This window comes from Diplotaxodon limnothrissa, linkage group LG18 (assembly GCF_057381915.1).
Source record: "Diplotaxodon limnothrissa isolate DT_005_m linkage group LG18, D_limnothrissa_male_GT1.1, whole genome shotgun sequence".
Taxonomy (NCBI): Eukaryota; Metazoa; Chordata; class Actinopteri; order Cichliformes; family Cichlidae; genus Diplotaxodon; species Diplotaxodon limnothrissa.
This window is the reverse complement of record NC_140613.1, coordinates 7,875,037-7,890,860: the sequence shown is the minus strand read 5'-3', so window position 1 is coordinate 7,890,860 and position 15,824 is coordinate 7,875,037. Positions and strand designations below refer to the sequence as shown.

At 43.0% G+C, this 15,824-nt stretch overlaps 1 protein-coding gene across 1 annotated transcript in view; it reads right to left on the bottom strand.

Annotated features, from left to right (window-relative positions):
- Positions 1-15,824, bottom strand: part of LOC146613019 (contactin-associated protein-like 4) — a 145,445-nt gene that overhangs the window by 86,981 nt on the left and 42,640 nt on the right. Inside the window, exon 2 of the mRNA XM_085378639.1 lies at positions 3,429-3,539. Within this exon, the coding sequence (XP_085234765.1) occupies positions 3,429-3,539 (111 nt within the window). The remainder of the gene's footprint in view (positions 1-3,428; positions 3,540-15,824) is intronic.

Here is a 15,824-nt window from a genome sequence, read left to right as displayed (position 1 = left end):
CAGCACCATGCCACGTCAGCTGGGGGGCCCGAGGAGCCCGTCCAGCACCATGCCACGTCAGCTGGAGGGCCCGAGCCGCCCGTCCAGCCACCTTCTGCTTCTGCTACGCCTGGTTCAGCCGCAGCTCCAACCTCAGAGTCTTCGTCAGCCGCAGCTCCAGCCTCAGAGTCTTCGTCTGCTGCAGCCTCAGAGTCTTCGTCTGCTGCAGCCTCAGCCTGTGCTTCGCCTGGTCCCGCCTCAGCCTGTGCTTCGCCTGGTCCCGCCTCAGCCTGTGCTTCGTCTGGTCCCGCCTTGACTGGTCCCGCCTCGACTGGTCCTGTGCCCACCGGGCCTCGGCCAGTACGCCTGACACTGGAGAGCCGCCGCTGCCTTGCGCACTGCCGGCCCCCTGAACTGCTTCGCCGCCGCCGCTGCCTTGCGCACTGCCGGCCCCCTGTACTGCTTCGCCGCCGCCGCTGCCTTGCGCACTGCCGGCCCCCTGAACTGCTTCGCCGCCGCCGCTGCCTTGCGCACTGCCGGCCCCCTGAACTGCTTCGCCGCCGCCGCTGCCTTGCGCACTGCCGGCCCCCTGTACTGCTTCGCCGCCGCCGCTGCCTTGCGCACTGCCGGCCCCCTGAACTGCTTCGCCGCCGCCGCTGCCTTGCGCACTGCCGGCCCCCTGTACTGCTTCGCCGCCGCCGCTGCCTTGCGCACTGCCGGCCCCCTGAACTGCTTCGCCGCCGCCGCTGCCTTGCGCACTGCCGGCCCCCTGTACTGCTTCGCCGCCGCCGCTGCCTTGCGCACTGCCGGCCCCCTGAACTGCTTCGCCGCCGCCGCTGCCTTGCGCACTGCCGGCCCCCTGAACTGCTTCGCCGCCGCCGCTGCCTTGCGCACTGCCGGCCCCCTGAACTGCTTCGCCGCCGCCGCTGCCTTGCGCACTGCCGGCCCCCTGAACTGCTTCGCCGCCGCCGCTGCCTTCCGCGCGGTCGGCCCCCTGAACTGCTTCGCCACCGCCGCTGCCTTCCACGCGGTCGGCCCCCTGAACTGCTCCGCCTTCGCCGCCGCCGCTGCCTTCCGCGCGGTCGGCCTCCGGATCTGTTCTGTCACCGTGGCCACCTTTCCCGTGGCCGGCCTCCGGAACGGTTGGACTGGACTTTTGTGTTGTCGCCTCTCGGGTTGGCCTTCGGGCCTCTTTGGACATTCGCCTTCCTGTTCTGGACTCTTTTGTGTATTTGTGGACTCAGTTTTGTTCTCGTGCTCCTTGTTTTTGGTTCGTTTTGTTCCCTCCGTCCTGGTCCCCCGCCTCCCGCCCTGGGTGGGGTGTTTTCTGTTTCGCTTGTGTTTTGTTTCTCGGGTTTGGGCTGTCGGGAGCCAGCCCTTTAGGGGGGGGGTGGTGTCATGGTCCTGGGCCATGTGGGCCCAGTATTCTTAGTTTTCATGTATTTTTGTATTTTGTTCTTTATTTAGGCCATGCTTCCTGGGTTGATCTGTTACGTTGTTCCTTATGTGTTTTCCCTTTGTGACTCTTACCCCCTGTGTGCCCCTCTGTGTATTTATGAGCCCTCGTCTCTCTTTGTGCTTTATTCTATGTTTTCCCCAGCCCGTTATGTCTGCGTTCTCCCCGTGCTCTCTCTCCTCCTGTTTGAACCTCTGTGTACTTCCTGCTTTACTTTGCCCATCTCCCATCAGTGTTACGTTCACTCCTGCCGTGTCTTGTTATGATTATCAGTGTCACCTGTGTTCCCCGTGTGCATCCACTTCCCCTGATCATCCCTCATGTGTATTTAGTCTCTGTGTTTCATACAGTCTGTGTCGCGTCGTCTGTGTTCCCACCCTCCGTGTTTCCATGCCCGGTCTATTATATTCCAAGTCATAGCCTTACCTTAGTTTATTCCCAGTTTAGGTTTCTGTTTAGTTATTGCTCTTGTGCTGCCCTTATTCTGGTTTGCTTCTGTTGTATTCATCAGCCACAATAAAAGGCTCGCTTTTGTTTAAGTCCACTTCCTTATCACTCGTGTCTGCACCTGAGTCCTCCACGCACTTTCCACTCGGTCCGTCACAGCGGACCGTGACAGTACGACGCGAGAAATATTATAATTATGATCATTTGTCTTTGTATATGTAGTGTCAAAATAAGCCTTCACACCTTGTATATTAAAAATATTTAATTCAAACGTATTTGAATATTTCTCTGCAATTACATACTCAGTGTAAACTTGGTATAAAAACAAAGCTGACACTTGTGAGACTTCATCAGAGTTGCAAGCGTCACAGCAGATGCCTTTGTGTCAATGTGACTGAGGATAAAACACTGAAAAATATGAAGGAGATTTTCCTGGCCAGGAAATTTGCTTTCTTGTTGGAGGTCATCAAAAAAACAAAACAAAAACAGCACCCAACAACACTGTACAAACATTTGACTGGTGCACAATAAGCAAGCAAATAATGCAGAATAGGGATTTTTGATGGGAAACTGTTCTTGAAGTACACAGAGAGAGCTGTGCAGGAAGTGGGATTTTATTGTGTTGGAAGCAAAATAGCCAAAGTAACAGGAAATTCATGACAATGTTTTTCAAACGTGAAGCATAGTTTTGATCTTATGCTGCTGGTTCAGTGAATTTTGGTTGGAGAGTAACGAAACCTGCAGTTTTAGAATCTGTGAGATGTCGGCTTTCAGTATCTGCCGGCATGTAGGTGTTATCGTGTGAATCTGTTTACCTGCTCTTTAATCCTTTGCTGTTTTAACTGTTTGGTTGTTGTGGTTGAAATGAGCCCCAACAAATTCAGCATCCTGGATGAACAGGACTCCACTCACCATCGCACCATTCCAGGAAATTCAACTGAGCCAGGCTCCCAAAAGAAACCTGCATCTCCACTGGCCGGTTCCACAACCTTACAAAGAAACCAAACTTCTTGAGCTTCTCCATGGCCTCCTGCACTGCCTTGCACTACACAGCCAGGCTGTTCCACAGCCGATCCTGCCTTTCTCAGTTCAGGTATATTAACTATAGTGGGGGTGATTTAAACAGACATGTAGAAGTTGAAAAGAACAACTTCAGTGTATTTACTTTATTTATTAATAGACTCGATTAGCTTTTCTCAAAATGTAAATGAGCCCTTTCATAATTTTTCATGCATCTCCTGACTGCATAGAAGATTTAACAGATTTAATCTCTAATCTGACCACTCTCCCCCAACACAAAATCTTGAATAATCGGGCCCCATCATATCTTCAAGACAGCAAAGAAAAACATCAAGGTTCATTTACCATTTATCTATACATAAGGAAATGTTTTTTTGACAAAGCATGTGAAATACAAGAATTAGGTCATGAAACACAATTATTTTGAACCTCCAGCACTTTAAACAAATCCACAGCCAAAGTCCTACTCATTAAGCACAACAGGTATCTGTGAATGACCCACTCCCCAACAACAGTAAAACCTCACCGTCTCTTCTGTTGAGTTTGGCAAAGCCAGGCGCATGGCTGGTGGACAGCTGTGAAGAGCTCCTGAAGGATGATGGAGGCAGGCTGGAGACCAGTGGTCTGTCACACACCTCTGTCACCGATAAAAAAAAGAGCAGAAAAAACATGCAAGGTTAGAACTTCATACAAAATATTGTGAAAAGTTTGTTGTTCAAAATAGTCAAAAAGATTCATAAGAGGTTGTATGTTTGTGCTTTCAATATCTTCTGCACTACAGACGAAATGGAAATGAAGGAAACTATGAAGAGGTGTGCATCATGACCGATATGTGACCCATCACGTATCTTTAAATTGTATTTCTAAATCATGTATCAAATGAATGATTACTCTCAGTTCACTGCACTTTTGTTGGCATATGCGTTGTTAGTCCTAGATGAAATAAATATTAATTTAACATTAATGTTTGTATTCCTTTACATTTACATGTGTTTCCTCAAAATGATCTAATACTGTGTAGCTGTTGTAATCATCTTTGTAACACATGAGGAAAATCCACTGATTGGGTAATGCAAACAGGTCTGATTCTGGACCAACTGTAAAACGTGGAGTATCATCGGCTTTTCTAAATACACTGATGGGTGATGAAATGCTTCTCCCACTAAAAATGTTAGGTCCAGATGAACAGAATCAACTTTTTGGGACTGACACTAATGTTATGCTCTTCTTTTCAGCCTCTTGGGAGTTTTTCTGGTTTCCTATGGTTTAAATTTGCCCTGAGAGAATCTCGCATTAACTACTGATTATTTTTCTGATTTAACTTCTGATAATTGGACATCAGAATGGATTTTGACCAGTCTCTCAGAAACTCTAAATCTTTTGGGTTTCTTGGCTGCTGCTTGGCAACTTGAAGCTCCAGCTCACTCAGCAGATTTTCTATAGGATTGTGAGCTAGAGAGGTGCTAGGCCACTTCATGAGCTTAATGTGCGTCTTCCTTAGCCACTCCTTCATTGACTTGGAAGTATTTTTTTGGATCATGATTATGCTGGAAGTCCTATTAAAGACACATCTTAAGTGATCTGGCTGCGGGAAGATTTTACAATGCAAGTTGTCCCCTCAATGCAGTGAAGTCATTCTGTACGCTTGGAAACATTATGCTTTCTGTTTTCTGGTGTGCTTGCATGTAAGAATAGCAATTTTTAGGTCATACTCAGCATTTCTCTTCCTCCAAGTACAGCGGGTTGAGTCGATGCTAAAGGGCTCAATTTTGGTTTCATCAGAGCACATCACTTTCTTACAAGACTTTCCTGAGTCATTTAGACGTTCATCTGTAGGAATCTGTAGGTCAGAATTCAGAGTCGGTTCCAGGAGATCAAATATTTATTTATGCAAGTCAATGTATAACTTTTTGCTGGATTTTTGGTTGATATTCTGTCCCTCTCGGTTAAAATTAAACTACCATAAATACTGCTGACTCTTCATTTTTCTGTAAGAGAGCAAACTCACAAACAGGGGATAAACTAATAATCATTTCCCCCATTGAATTATAAACTAACATACTATACAATGAAAAACAATGTGTGTAATGAATGTTTGTTTTGAGATTGCCTTTAGTCTGAACAGTGCATCATGCTGCCCAGACATGAGCTCCACAAATTGTGTAACTATTCGCTAAAGCAAACTTTTTTTTAATTTGTCTCATTAAGATACCACAGAGTGCTTGGAGGTGTTATCAGTTGTAAGTTTAATGTCAGAACATGCCTGTCACATTCATCTCCAGTCTCTCACTGAACCAATCAAAATCTTAAAAGAGATTGGATTACAGTCTCTAAGCTCATCTTCGGAGTCGAAGACGCGTCTGAGTGATTCATATAACAGAGATAAACAACAGAAACCATGCTGAGGAAATCACAGTATCAGATGCAATTGGAAATGGATCAGCCTACATCTCTTAGCATGTGTAAAAACCACTGAATTGTTATAAACAGCAGGAGAGGAGCTTCAAATGATCGCCTTTTCAGGATCAAAGACATGCTGTGTTGCTCTCAACTTGATCGCTGTGCATTTTGATTTATCCGGTATGGCTGAGGGGCTTTTAATGCCTTCAGACAACACTTGGAGAAGCAAACAGTCCTTAAACTTGAAAAGCTAACATCTAATGAGTGTTTCATACGACAGCTATTCATCAATCCTATAGACTCTGAGTATAACAACATGAGTGGCAGAGTGGAGTCTAATCATTGAGAAGCAGGTTTAATGTTCCCTGGGTTGAAACAGGTCTTTCAGCTGTAATGGCCTCATATTAGATGAATGAACAGTCTAATAATGTCCAGTTGGATGAGTAAATGGTGTAATTCTGCCTCGATAGATAAATGAATGTTGCAATCATGTCGCCTTGTGGAGATGAATGGCATCCTGAGTGACTCATTACAGGCTGGATACTGATGTGGATGAATCGGTGTTGTCAAAAGAAACCTTGGTTTACAGATGATGTCCTGCAATCAAAACATCACATCACTAATGATGAAGAAGATCATTTGATTGTTTGCTTGTTTATGTATATATTATTTCATCTCATTATTTGTAGATAATGATTTTTTTACAGACTTAATTCTGACAGTTAATTGAACCTGAGGTGAGCAGAAAACAACAAAACAAACAAACAAACAAAAAAAAGCCAGAATTTGGAAAACAGACAGCTTTCCATCTCCTGCAGCTCTCCTTCTGTTCTCAGTCTCTCCCACCAGACAAGTAGGAGGCTTTGTGCTAAAATTAAGCTAGTCCCGATGTTGGTTTCACCCTGAATTTAAACCCTGCTGGCCCAAGTAAAATCTACTTAACTCTTTGCAACACCCAATACTTTCTTACTCTTTATGCTGGTCATCTCATCTGGTCTGGAGAAAACAGTGGAAACCAGTGTGTCTAAAGCCTGAAAACAGCCCAGAGCCTACCCCAGATTAAAGGCAGTAAAACTGAATATATGGAGTAACAATTTACTAACCAAGAAATCAACACACAATACAAATTAAATTTTAGTTTTACGAGATTGTCGTTGGTCTGCACGGCGTAATCGTATCTCACAGATATACACACAGATTCAGCCCCATAAATATTCATCGTTTTCCTCTCAAGCTGCAAACATAAGCTAAAGCCAAACTAACACCTCCTCCCTCTAAATCCTCTCTGTTAATGGATGTTGTTCTCCACCACTGAGACAAGAGCCAATTACTATGATTCACGCAGCAGTCCAATCTGGCCCCACAACTCTGACAGCAAGGCTTTAGTTTCGATTACTCTATCAACATCAGTGCACTTCATCTCAACAACACAAGGTCTTCATCCGCTCTCCCAATATTCACCAAGACCCAGTGCTTTTACTTGTTGATGAGAAATACCACACCATTTAAATGAGTGAGTGACACAGATTTCATAATATCCATATTCAACACACTCTATATGGACAAAAAAAATGGGTAAAGTATGCGTTTACAAATATTCGTGAAAGAATGGGCTATTTGAAAGAGCTCACCGAGTTCAAGTATGGTACTGTGATAGGATCCCATCGTTACAACTACTCAATCTGTAAAATTTCTTCCCCCCTAGATATTCCATGATTAACCGTACGAGACATTATTGCAAACTGGTGTGTTTAGGAACCACCACTAAACAGCAGAAAGTTGTGCTGTCTGCCGACTCAATAACTGAAGAGGTGCAAGCCTGCTCTGGCATTAACATCAAAACAACAAGTGTCCATACAATATATGTCAGGGTCCTGGGTCTCCTGACCCAGCATGTTTAGTTCTTTGTGATTTTTGTATTATTGTACTTGTGTGAGTTATTCTATGGTTTCTAGTTTCGATCCCTTGCCCTTCATGTTTCTCTGTGTCCCCTCTGTTCTGTGTAAGTCTGTGTCTGCATGTTTGAGTTTCCCTCTGTGTCTTTTGGTTCTTAGAGTCCTCTGCCTTATGGTTTATGTCTCTGTGTTTCTTAATTGCTGTCTCCACCGTGTCAAGTTTGCGTCTCTGTGTGATACTTCCTGTTTTACTTTGATGGGGCGTGTCTTATGTGAATGCGTCCTGCTTTGCTTGTCTCATCAGTCCTGATTTCTCCCAGCTGTGCCCTCCTTTGTCTCATTCCCCTCGTTACTTCCCAGTGTATCTAAACCCTGTGTTTCTCTGAGTCAGTGTCGCGTCGTCCCTCTTGCTGTGTGGATCTCCCTGTGAGTTTTAGTTTGTTGTTTCCCAGTTTAGTTTTTTTTGTATGCCCATTTTTCTGTGACCAGCAAATAAAGCTGTGGTTTCGAGTTCATCCCTTGAGTCTGTGAGTCCTGCACTTTGAGTCCTCATCTCGTGCCTGCCACACGGCATTTCATGACAATATATTTCACTTTGTAGGTAGCAATGTCAATTTAATAAACCAGTTAATTTTTATCATAGTTTTCATCAGCGGCCTTTTCTAAAGAAAACAAGTTGATAATTGAATGAAAACTAAAAAAGAAGGACAAAGACTATGACAAAATGTATTGAGATTTTTGTCACGAATAAAAAGGAAAATGAAATTTATTCTGCAAGTTTAAATCAGAACTAGTTATGTAGAAAGGTGGGACGAGTTTGGAAAGTAGCCAATTACAAGTAATTTCCTTGTGCAGTAAGGTTAGACACACAAATCTGATCTGCTGCAGACAAACAGGGTGGGACGGGGAGTACAGCTAACTCCCATGCTCCCTGTTTCTCAGGAAAATGTGACAGAAGGGAAATGTGTTTCATTTGATGTCAATGAAAATAAGATACCCCAAAAGTTGATTCTGTTCATCTGGATGTAGCGATTTCAGTGGGAGAAACGTTTCATCACTCATCCAAGTGACTTCTTCAGTCTCAGCTGACTGCAGGTTTCCCCAGTCTTATAAATAGTACATTTGCATAATGACTGAAACCAGCCCACTGAATTGACAATGGGCTGGGAGGTCAGTTCCTTAATCTTAATTATGCAAAGTCTCATGACCATTGATCAACAGCCACTGATCAAAACCCACTGGTCATTGGCCATGAGTACCTGTCACAGAGAGTTGGGGGATGGCTGCAATCACAGCATTGTAAGATGGTGAAAGATGTACCCTTAGGCCTCCTCCTCGATTCAGAGATGGTCTTTCCCTTTTCATGTGTTCATAAGATTGGGGGAAACCTGGACTCAGCTGAGACTGAAGAAGTCACTTGGATGAGTGACGAAACATTTTTCCCACAAAACGCTACGTCCAGATGAACAGAATCAACTTTTGGAGATTTACTTACAGTGGGGCAAAAAAGTATTTAGTCAGCCACCGATTGTGCAAGTTCCCCCACCTAAAATGATGACAGAGGTCAGTAATTTGCACCAGAGGTACACTTCAACTGTGAGAGACAGAATGTGAAAAAAAAAATCCATGAATCCACATGGTAGGATTTGTAAAGAATTTATTCGTAAATTAGGGTGGGAAATAAGTATTTGGTCACCTCAAACAAGGAAAATCTCTGGCTCTCACAGACCTGTAACGTCTTCTGTAAGAAGCTTTTCTGTCCCCCACTCGTTACCTGTATGAATGGCACCTGTTTGAACTCATCATCTGTATAAAAGACACCTGTCCACAGCCTCAAACAGTCAGACTCCAAACTCCGCCATGGCCAAGACCAAAGAGCTTTCGAAGGACACCAGGAAAAGTATTGTAGACCTGCACCAGACTGGGAAGAGTGAATCTACAATAGGCAAGCAGCTTGGTGTGAAAAAATCAACTGTGGGAGCAATCATCAGAAAATGGAAGACATACAAGACCACTGATAATCTCCCTCGATCTGGGGCTCCACGCAAGATCTCATCCCGTGGGGTCAAAATGATCATGAGAACGGTGAGCAAAGATCCCAGAACCACACGGGGGGACCTGGTGAATGACCTGCAGAGAGCTGGGACCAAAGTAACAAAGGTCACCATCAGTAACACACTACAACGGCAGGGAATCAAATCCCGCAGTGCCAGACGTGTTCCGCTGCTGAAGCCAGTGCATGTCCAGGCCCGTCTGAAGTTTGCCAGAGAGCACATGGATGATACAGCAGAGGATTGGGAGAATATCATGTGGTCAGATGAAACCAAAGTAGAACTTTTTGGTATAAACTCAACTCGTCGTGTTTGGAGGAAGAAGAATACTAAGTTGCATCCCAAGAACACCATACCTACTGTGAAGCATGGGGGTGGAAACATCATGCTATGGGGCTGTTTTTCTGCCAAGGGGACAGGACGACTGATCCGTGTTAAGGACAGAATGAATGGGGCCATGTATCGTGAGATGTTGAGCCAAAACCTCCTTCCATCAGTGAGAACTTTGAAGATGAAACGAGGCTGGGTCTTCCAACATGACAATGATCCAAAACACACCGCCCGGGCAACAAAGGAGTGGCTCCGTAAGAAGCATTTGAAAGTCCTGGAGTGGCCTAGCCAGTCTCCAGACCTCAACCCCATAGAAAATCTGTGGCGGGAGTTGAAAGTCCGTGTTGCTCGGCGACAGCCCCAAAACATCACTGCTCTCGAGAAGATCTGCATGGAGGAATGTGCCAAAATACCAGCTACTGTGTGTGCAAACCTGGTAAAGACCTATAGTAAACGTTTGACCTCTGTTATTGCCAACAAAGGTTATGTTACAAAGTATTGAGTTGTATTTTTGTTATTGACCAAATACTTATTTTCCACCCTGATTTACGAATAAATTCTTTACAAATCCTACCATGTGGATTCATGGATTTTTTTTTTTCACATTCTGTCTCTCACAGTTGAAGTGTACCTCTGGTGCAAATTACTGACCTCTGTCATCATTTTAGGTGGGGGAACTTGCACAATCGGTGGCTGACTAAATACTTTTTTGCCCCACTGTACCTGGATGATTGAGCATGCATCAAGATGAAAATAAGATACCTTGTAAACCGTGTTGAACGGATAAAAACGTTATTAAAAAAAACTTCTAAACTTCTACACTTCATATATTAGTCAACTGAATCAACTTTAGATTTAGTCTTCTACAATCGTGGGATTTAGTTGACTAAAACTAGAATAAAAGCCTATGACTCAAACTAAATCAATATTTGCTGTCAAAATGAACACTGGCAGGTAGATTTAGTAAATGACATATTGTAGAAAAATTTTAAAAAGGCACATGTCTTAACTTATTGAATGGCTGTTTTGAAAGTAAGAGGTCATTACAATAAGTGGACCAAATTAATAACAAAATATAGGACTTCGGTGCTTGAAACATAATATGGCTGATAGTACTTTTAACAACACTCAATTATCTGGGGGTAGCTTTTAAAATTAATGTGTCATTTAACCCTGACTACTGCTGTAGCTGGTGTCTGAGTGAACTGTTTTTCTCAGTGAAATTTTGGTTTGAGAAAAACTTCACAAACAAGCTCTTTTGCCAAATTAGCAGGGATCTGCTTTCATTGTAGAAACGAGTCTAAGTATGCCTGAAGCTAGTTGGACTGACATTTTCTGAATGTTTTCTGCTGCTTTCTCAGTCAGTCATGGTAACGAGTATAATAATAATTACAGTGCTGTGAAAAAACTATATTCTGCTCATTTCGAATTCTATATTTTTATCTTTGAACTATATTAGGCCAGCTTTGTAAAATGTTTTTTTTATGTTAGTCTTGGGTTCATCCACTGTTTGACAAAGATCACCTCGTTTTAAAAGCCACCTTTTCCCTTAATGGCTGCCACTCATAAACAGAAGGTCTGAGCAGCTTGTTGGGCTGCTGAGCTCACAGATGGATATCACCTGAGATGACCAGAATAAGCACATCACCTCTCTTTGTCAACATACAGATCAAAGATTTAATATAAAAAAAAAGAATAACAACTGGGTTTAACATGCAGCCTTGAGCTCATAAGACATGAATTGCAAAGTACTGACCTCAGAGTTTGCAATTTCCTGTTTTACACACAGTTATTTTCATAATTCTGTGGACAGTATCTGATTTGATTGAACATTCATACATATTTATACCACCCAGCTATTCAACAATCATTAGAAGATGTCTCTTTTGTCCTCTGAAGTTTTCCCTTTTTGTCTCACTCATCCAGATCTGGCACTGGCACACACTTGTGGGTGTTGGGAGAGCTCTCAGTATGAAAAGCAGGTGAATTACAGTAGTCTGAAGAGGTGAGATAAGAGGGACGGCTCTACAACGCGGAGTGCTGCGATCCCTGAGGAGATAATGTGTGGTGAGAGCACAGCCTCGCTGAAGTAACACTCAAGAGGGAGACTCACAAGAGGGAGTTTAAAAACACTTGGCCAGTTTTCTTCAGCGGCGCTGTGGCATTTAAGAGCCGACATCCTTGACAGTGTGACCAGTAGAGCACAAACAAAGACAGCTCAGAAGAAAATGAAGCTAAATGTTGAATACCTGCTGGCCTCTGCAGCCAACGAACCTCAACACTGACCCTGGCTGTGTTGGACAGAGAGCCTTTCTGAATATTAAACTGCTGCACCTTCCTGAAAACAAGCACACCTCCTGTCTTGGTGTTAGCCTCAACATTTAATTGAGGGTAGACTCGCATAATAACACATCTCCCCTGACATTTACATTTTAGACTTCCAGGAGTGTGGAGTTAAAGGTGTGTGAGCCATAAAACACTCAACAGCAAATAGCTGAACACATTTTTATGACATTAGATGGCCTATTATGGCGAACGACACCAGGGAAACGAGACCTGTTTTGCTTCAAGATAAGAATACGCCACCGAGAGTAGAATAGGATGTTGAAAAGAGAGTGATCCAGGTTGCAGATATTTGCCTTTTTAGCCTATAAAAATGTATAGGAATTATAGGAGAAAATATCAAGGTGGAAAATAACACAATTCACTTATCTAACACAGATGAGAAAAGCAGCTCTTTTTGCCTGAGGTGACAATAATAAAAGAAGGAAAGCTCCCACTGTAATGCAGAACTCCACTGACAAAAAAAACTATTATGTTGACACTTGAGTGATGGGACAATACGTTTCATCTCAATAAAATATCCTTCCATCATCCGAAAGTTTAATCATTTCTGGTACCTGAGTTAGATTTAGGAGTATGAGAGTTAAACTTCGCCTGTCCATTCATCCACAGTGTCAGTTTTATTATTCAGGGTGAATAAACTGTGAATCTGACAGCAGTAAAAAGTCTCAAAAGATTAAAAAATTTCTCTGGAGTGCCAAGGCCTCGGCGTTGCCAAGTACAATTAATCACCACTGACTGACAGGCACACTAATACTTGGCACTGAAGAGACAAGGAGGGAGATCACGGCTCATTCACCTGCATTGTCCACTTCTTTACTGTTTTACTGAATAGAAAGTGCCCACAGAGTGCGTGACAAAGCTGAGGACCTTGAATACCGATGAGCTCCATCCATCACCTCAGCAAACAGAAGGTGCTGCACTTCAGAGCTCTATAAGCCCCACAAACCCAAAGTTCAGTGCCTGTCAGTATGAGCGGAGCCAACTTATTTAGCCGTTCAAAGCACGTAGCAGTAAGCAGGATAATGAGGCTCCAGCGATGGTTGTTTTTGCTCCAGAGCGCTAACAATCATCCTCAAGCAGAAAACGTCAATGTTTATTTTACTAATCTGCACTACTTCTGCCTCGAGCTTGACCCAAAGAGGCTGAACCTGGGTGTAGCGGTGAAATAAAAAATGATGCGTATTCAAGTTTACCTTTTTCCTTTTGACTCAACACTACTTTATGGGAAACTAATAAAACAAGAAGAGACAATAAAATCACAGAACTGACCTGAGAAAAGAGCAAAAACACTACTAGAAGGGCCAGAGTTCCAGTTTAGCTGCACTATTCTACACAGCAGAACACATCCATGCATTTGCTTTCATTGCCCAATAAACAGTTAACATCCCAAAGACAAACCATTTACTACAATGTAACAGAAATCAGCCCCAAATTTGCTTTCTTGTGAAATCACTACCTCTGATTATGGCTTGACAAATTCATTGACTATACTACTGGCACCACCTTTGACTAATTGCTATTGTTTCTGCTATTTTACCCCTTCCCTTCTGTCTCTTGTTGTTGCTCTCCTGTTTTCCCTGCCAGCCTCACCAGCTCCATGCCATCCCTCCCTCTGTTCAGTTCACCCAGTCTGCCATAGCCTGCCAGCCTTTTCTCCAGCCTCTCCAGCTCTTCTTCCTCAATCTTTAACAAAGCCTCGCTCAACTATTTGCCTGTCTAGTTCCCAGTTCACCCTGTGGGTCCACAAAGTTGTTTCTTAACCAGTTATTTTTACAGCTAGCTTTACAGCTTTTTGCATCACTGAAATAAAATGTATATATATGCATGTCTTCCAAATAACAGAGTATTTGGAATCATCACTGAATTTATTTCATGTCTGTGCACTTGTGAGTTAGGCTGCACATGAGCTTTTATGATTTTTTTTTTCTCACCAAAACAGCTGTAGGACATTGTTTTGTTGGAGTTATACATTTCTTCACAGATCTGGACCAGAGCATCACTGAGCTCCTGGACAGTTTGAGGTGCAATCTGGAAGTTTTGAAAAACATGAGGTGTCAGGATCAGTCTGTAGTATCACTTCCTTAATCCTCCAGGATCTGCCTGCATACTCTTGCCACATGAGGCTGGGCACTGTGCTGTACCAGGAGGAACCCAGGCCCCACTGCACCAGCATAGAATCTGACAATGGGTCCAAGGACTTCATTGTGATACGTAAGGGCCGTCAGGGTGCCATTGTCTAATCTGTAGATGTCTATATGTTCCTCCATGGATATGCCTCCAAATAGCATGACTGACCTCACCACCAAAACAGTTGCTTGATGTTCCAGGCACCAAAACATTCTCCATGGCATCTCTAGAACTTTTCCTATCTGTCCCGTGGGCTCAGGGTGAACCTGCTCTCATCTGTGAAAAAGTGGTGGACCTGCCACTTCTGGTATTCTATGGCAAATGTCACTCAGGTTCCAAGGTGCCGGGCAGTGAGCACAGGACCCAGTAGACATCGGGCCCTGAGACCACCCTCATAAAGTCTGATTCTGATTGCGTGGTCAGAGATATTCACACCAGTGGCCTGCTGGAGATCATTTTGTAGGACTTCAACATTGGTCATCCTGTCTGTCTTTGCACAAAGGACCAGACACTGGTCCTTTTGATGGGTTAAGGATCTTCTGCAACCCTGTCCAGCCCTTCGAGTGTAACCACCTGCCACTTGGAATCTCCTCCATGCTCTTGAGACTGTGCTGAGAGACTCAACAAACATTCCTCATTGTTGTCTCTCTAGTCCACCTATTGTTAATGTTAACAAATAAAAACCACAGCTCAAAAATCCAAGTAAAATGAAAGTGAATCCAAATTAAAATGAAGTAAAAACTCAAATGTCCGTTTGATAGTTTAGAATTATGTTATGTTTAGATTCAAAAGGTTTCCGATTTAAATGTATAAATTCAGGTCTCTTCACACGGTTCTCAGTCTCCTCAGTGTACACTTTATTGTTTCCCTGTCACTCGCCAGGCTGTCTTGATACTTTCCACAGTTAAGTGTTCCAGCTGTTCAAAGTTGCATTTCCCATTTCATCTTCCTAGCTAAGGTTGCTCAATTTCTTATCTCTGCCTCAGTTTCTTCTCTCGCTTGTATTCCTACTTCCTAGTCTAGTTCTTGTTGTGTATTGCATTGCTTTTTTGCACCATTTCCCTCATTTGTTTGCCTTGCTGAGTGACCTCCCAACATGATAAATAAGGGCCTTTTAATGAGCTAATAGAATGACATTTGAAGCAAGCAAATGATACTTCTCTATATTGTTGACTCTACAGCTCCTCAGTTTCTTTGAATCTCATGAATGTCCAATCTTTTTACTAAATCCACTGATGTCAGTTTACCGAAACAAACTGAATTGTGCATGTTTTCTGGGGGTAAATAAGTCTTCAAAATGTTTTCTTCTATGTTTGCTTGTAAAAAGAAAAAAAACAATTTAAAAAAATTCCAAATGCAAATTTAATCATGTTAAATAGGAGCATCTCTTTTTTTTTTGTTTCAATTGATTCCATATTCTTAAAATAAAGAGATAATGTTCACTTAAATAAATGAAAGGCAGACATGGCTACTGTAGCAAGTTGACTGGAAAATGGAGAAAAACAAAATAATGATCTCATTAAAAAAATCAGTGACAGCTTACATATGCCCTAAAGATGAACAGTAAACGAAAAATACACTAACAGTTCTCTTTTTTTTTTTTTTCATTTACACATTATGTAAGATTTATATTCCGGCCTTGATAGACAGAACAAGCTGATTAAAACTGTTGAATTATTCAACAGCAGCCAATATCTGTTTTAAAGCTGCCTGTGGCCCGACTTGTTAATTGATTAATTTAAATGCAGAGCAGTGTAGTGTGCTAACTAATAC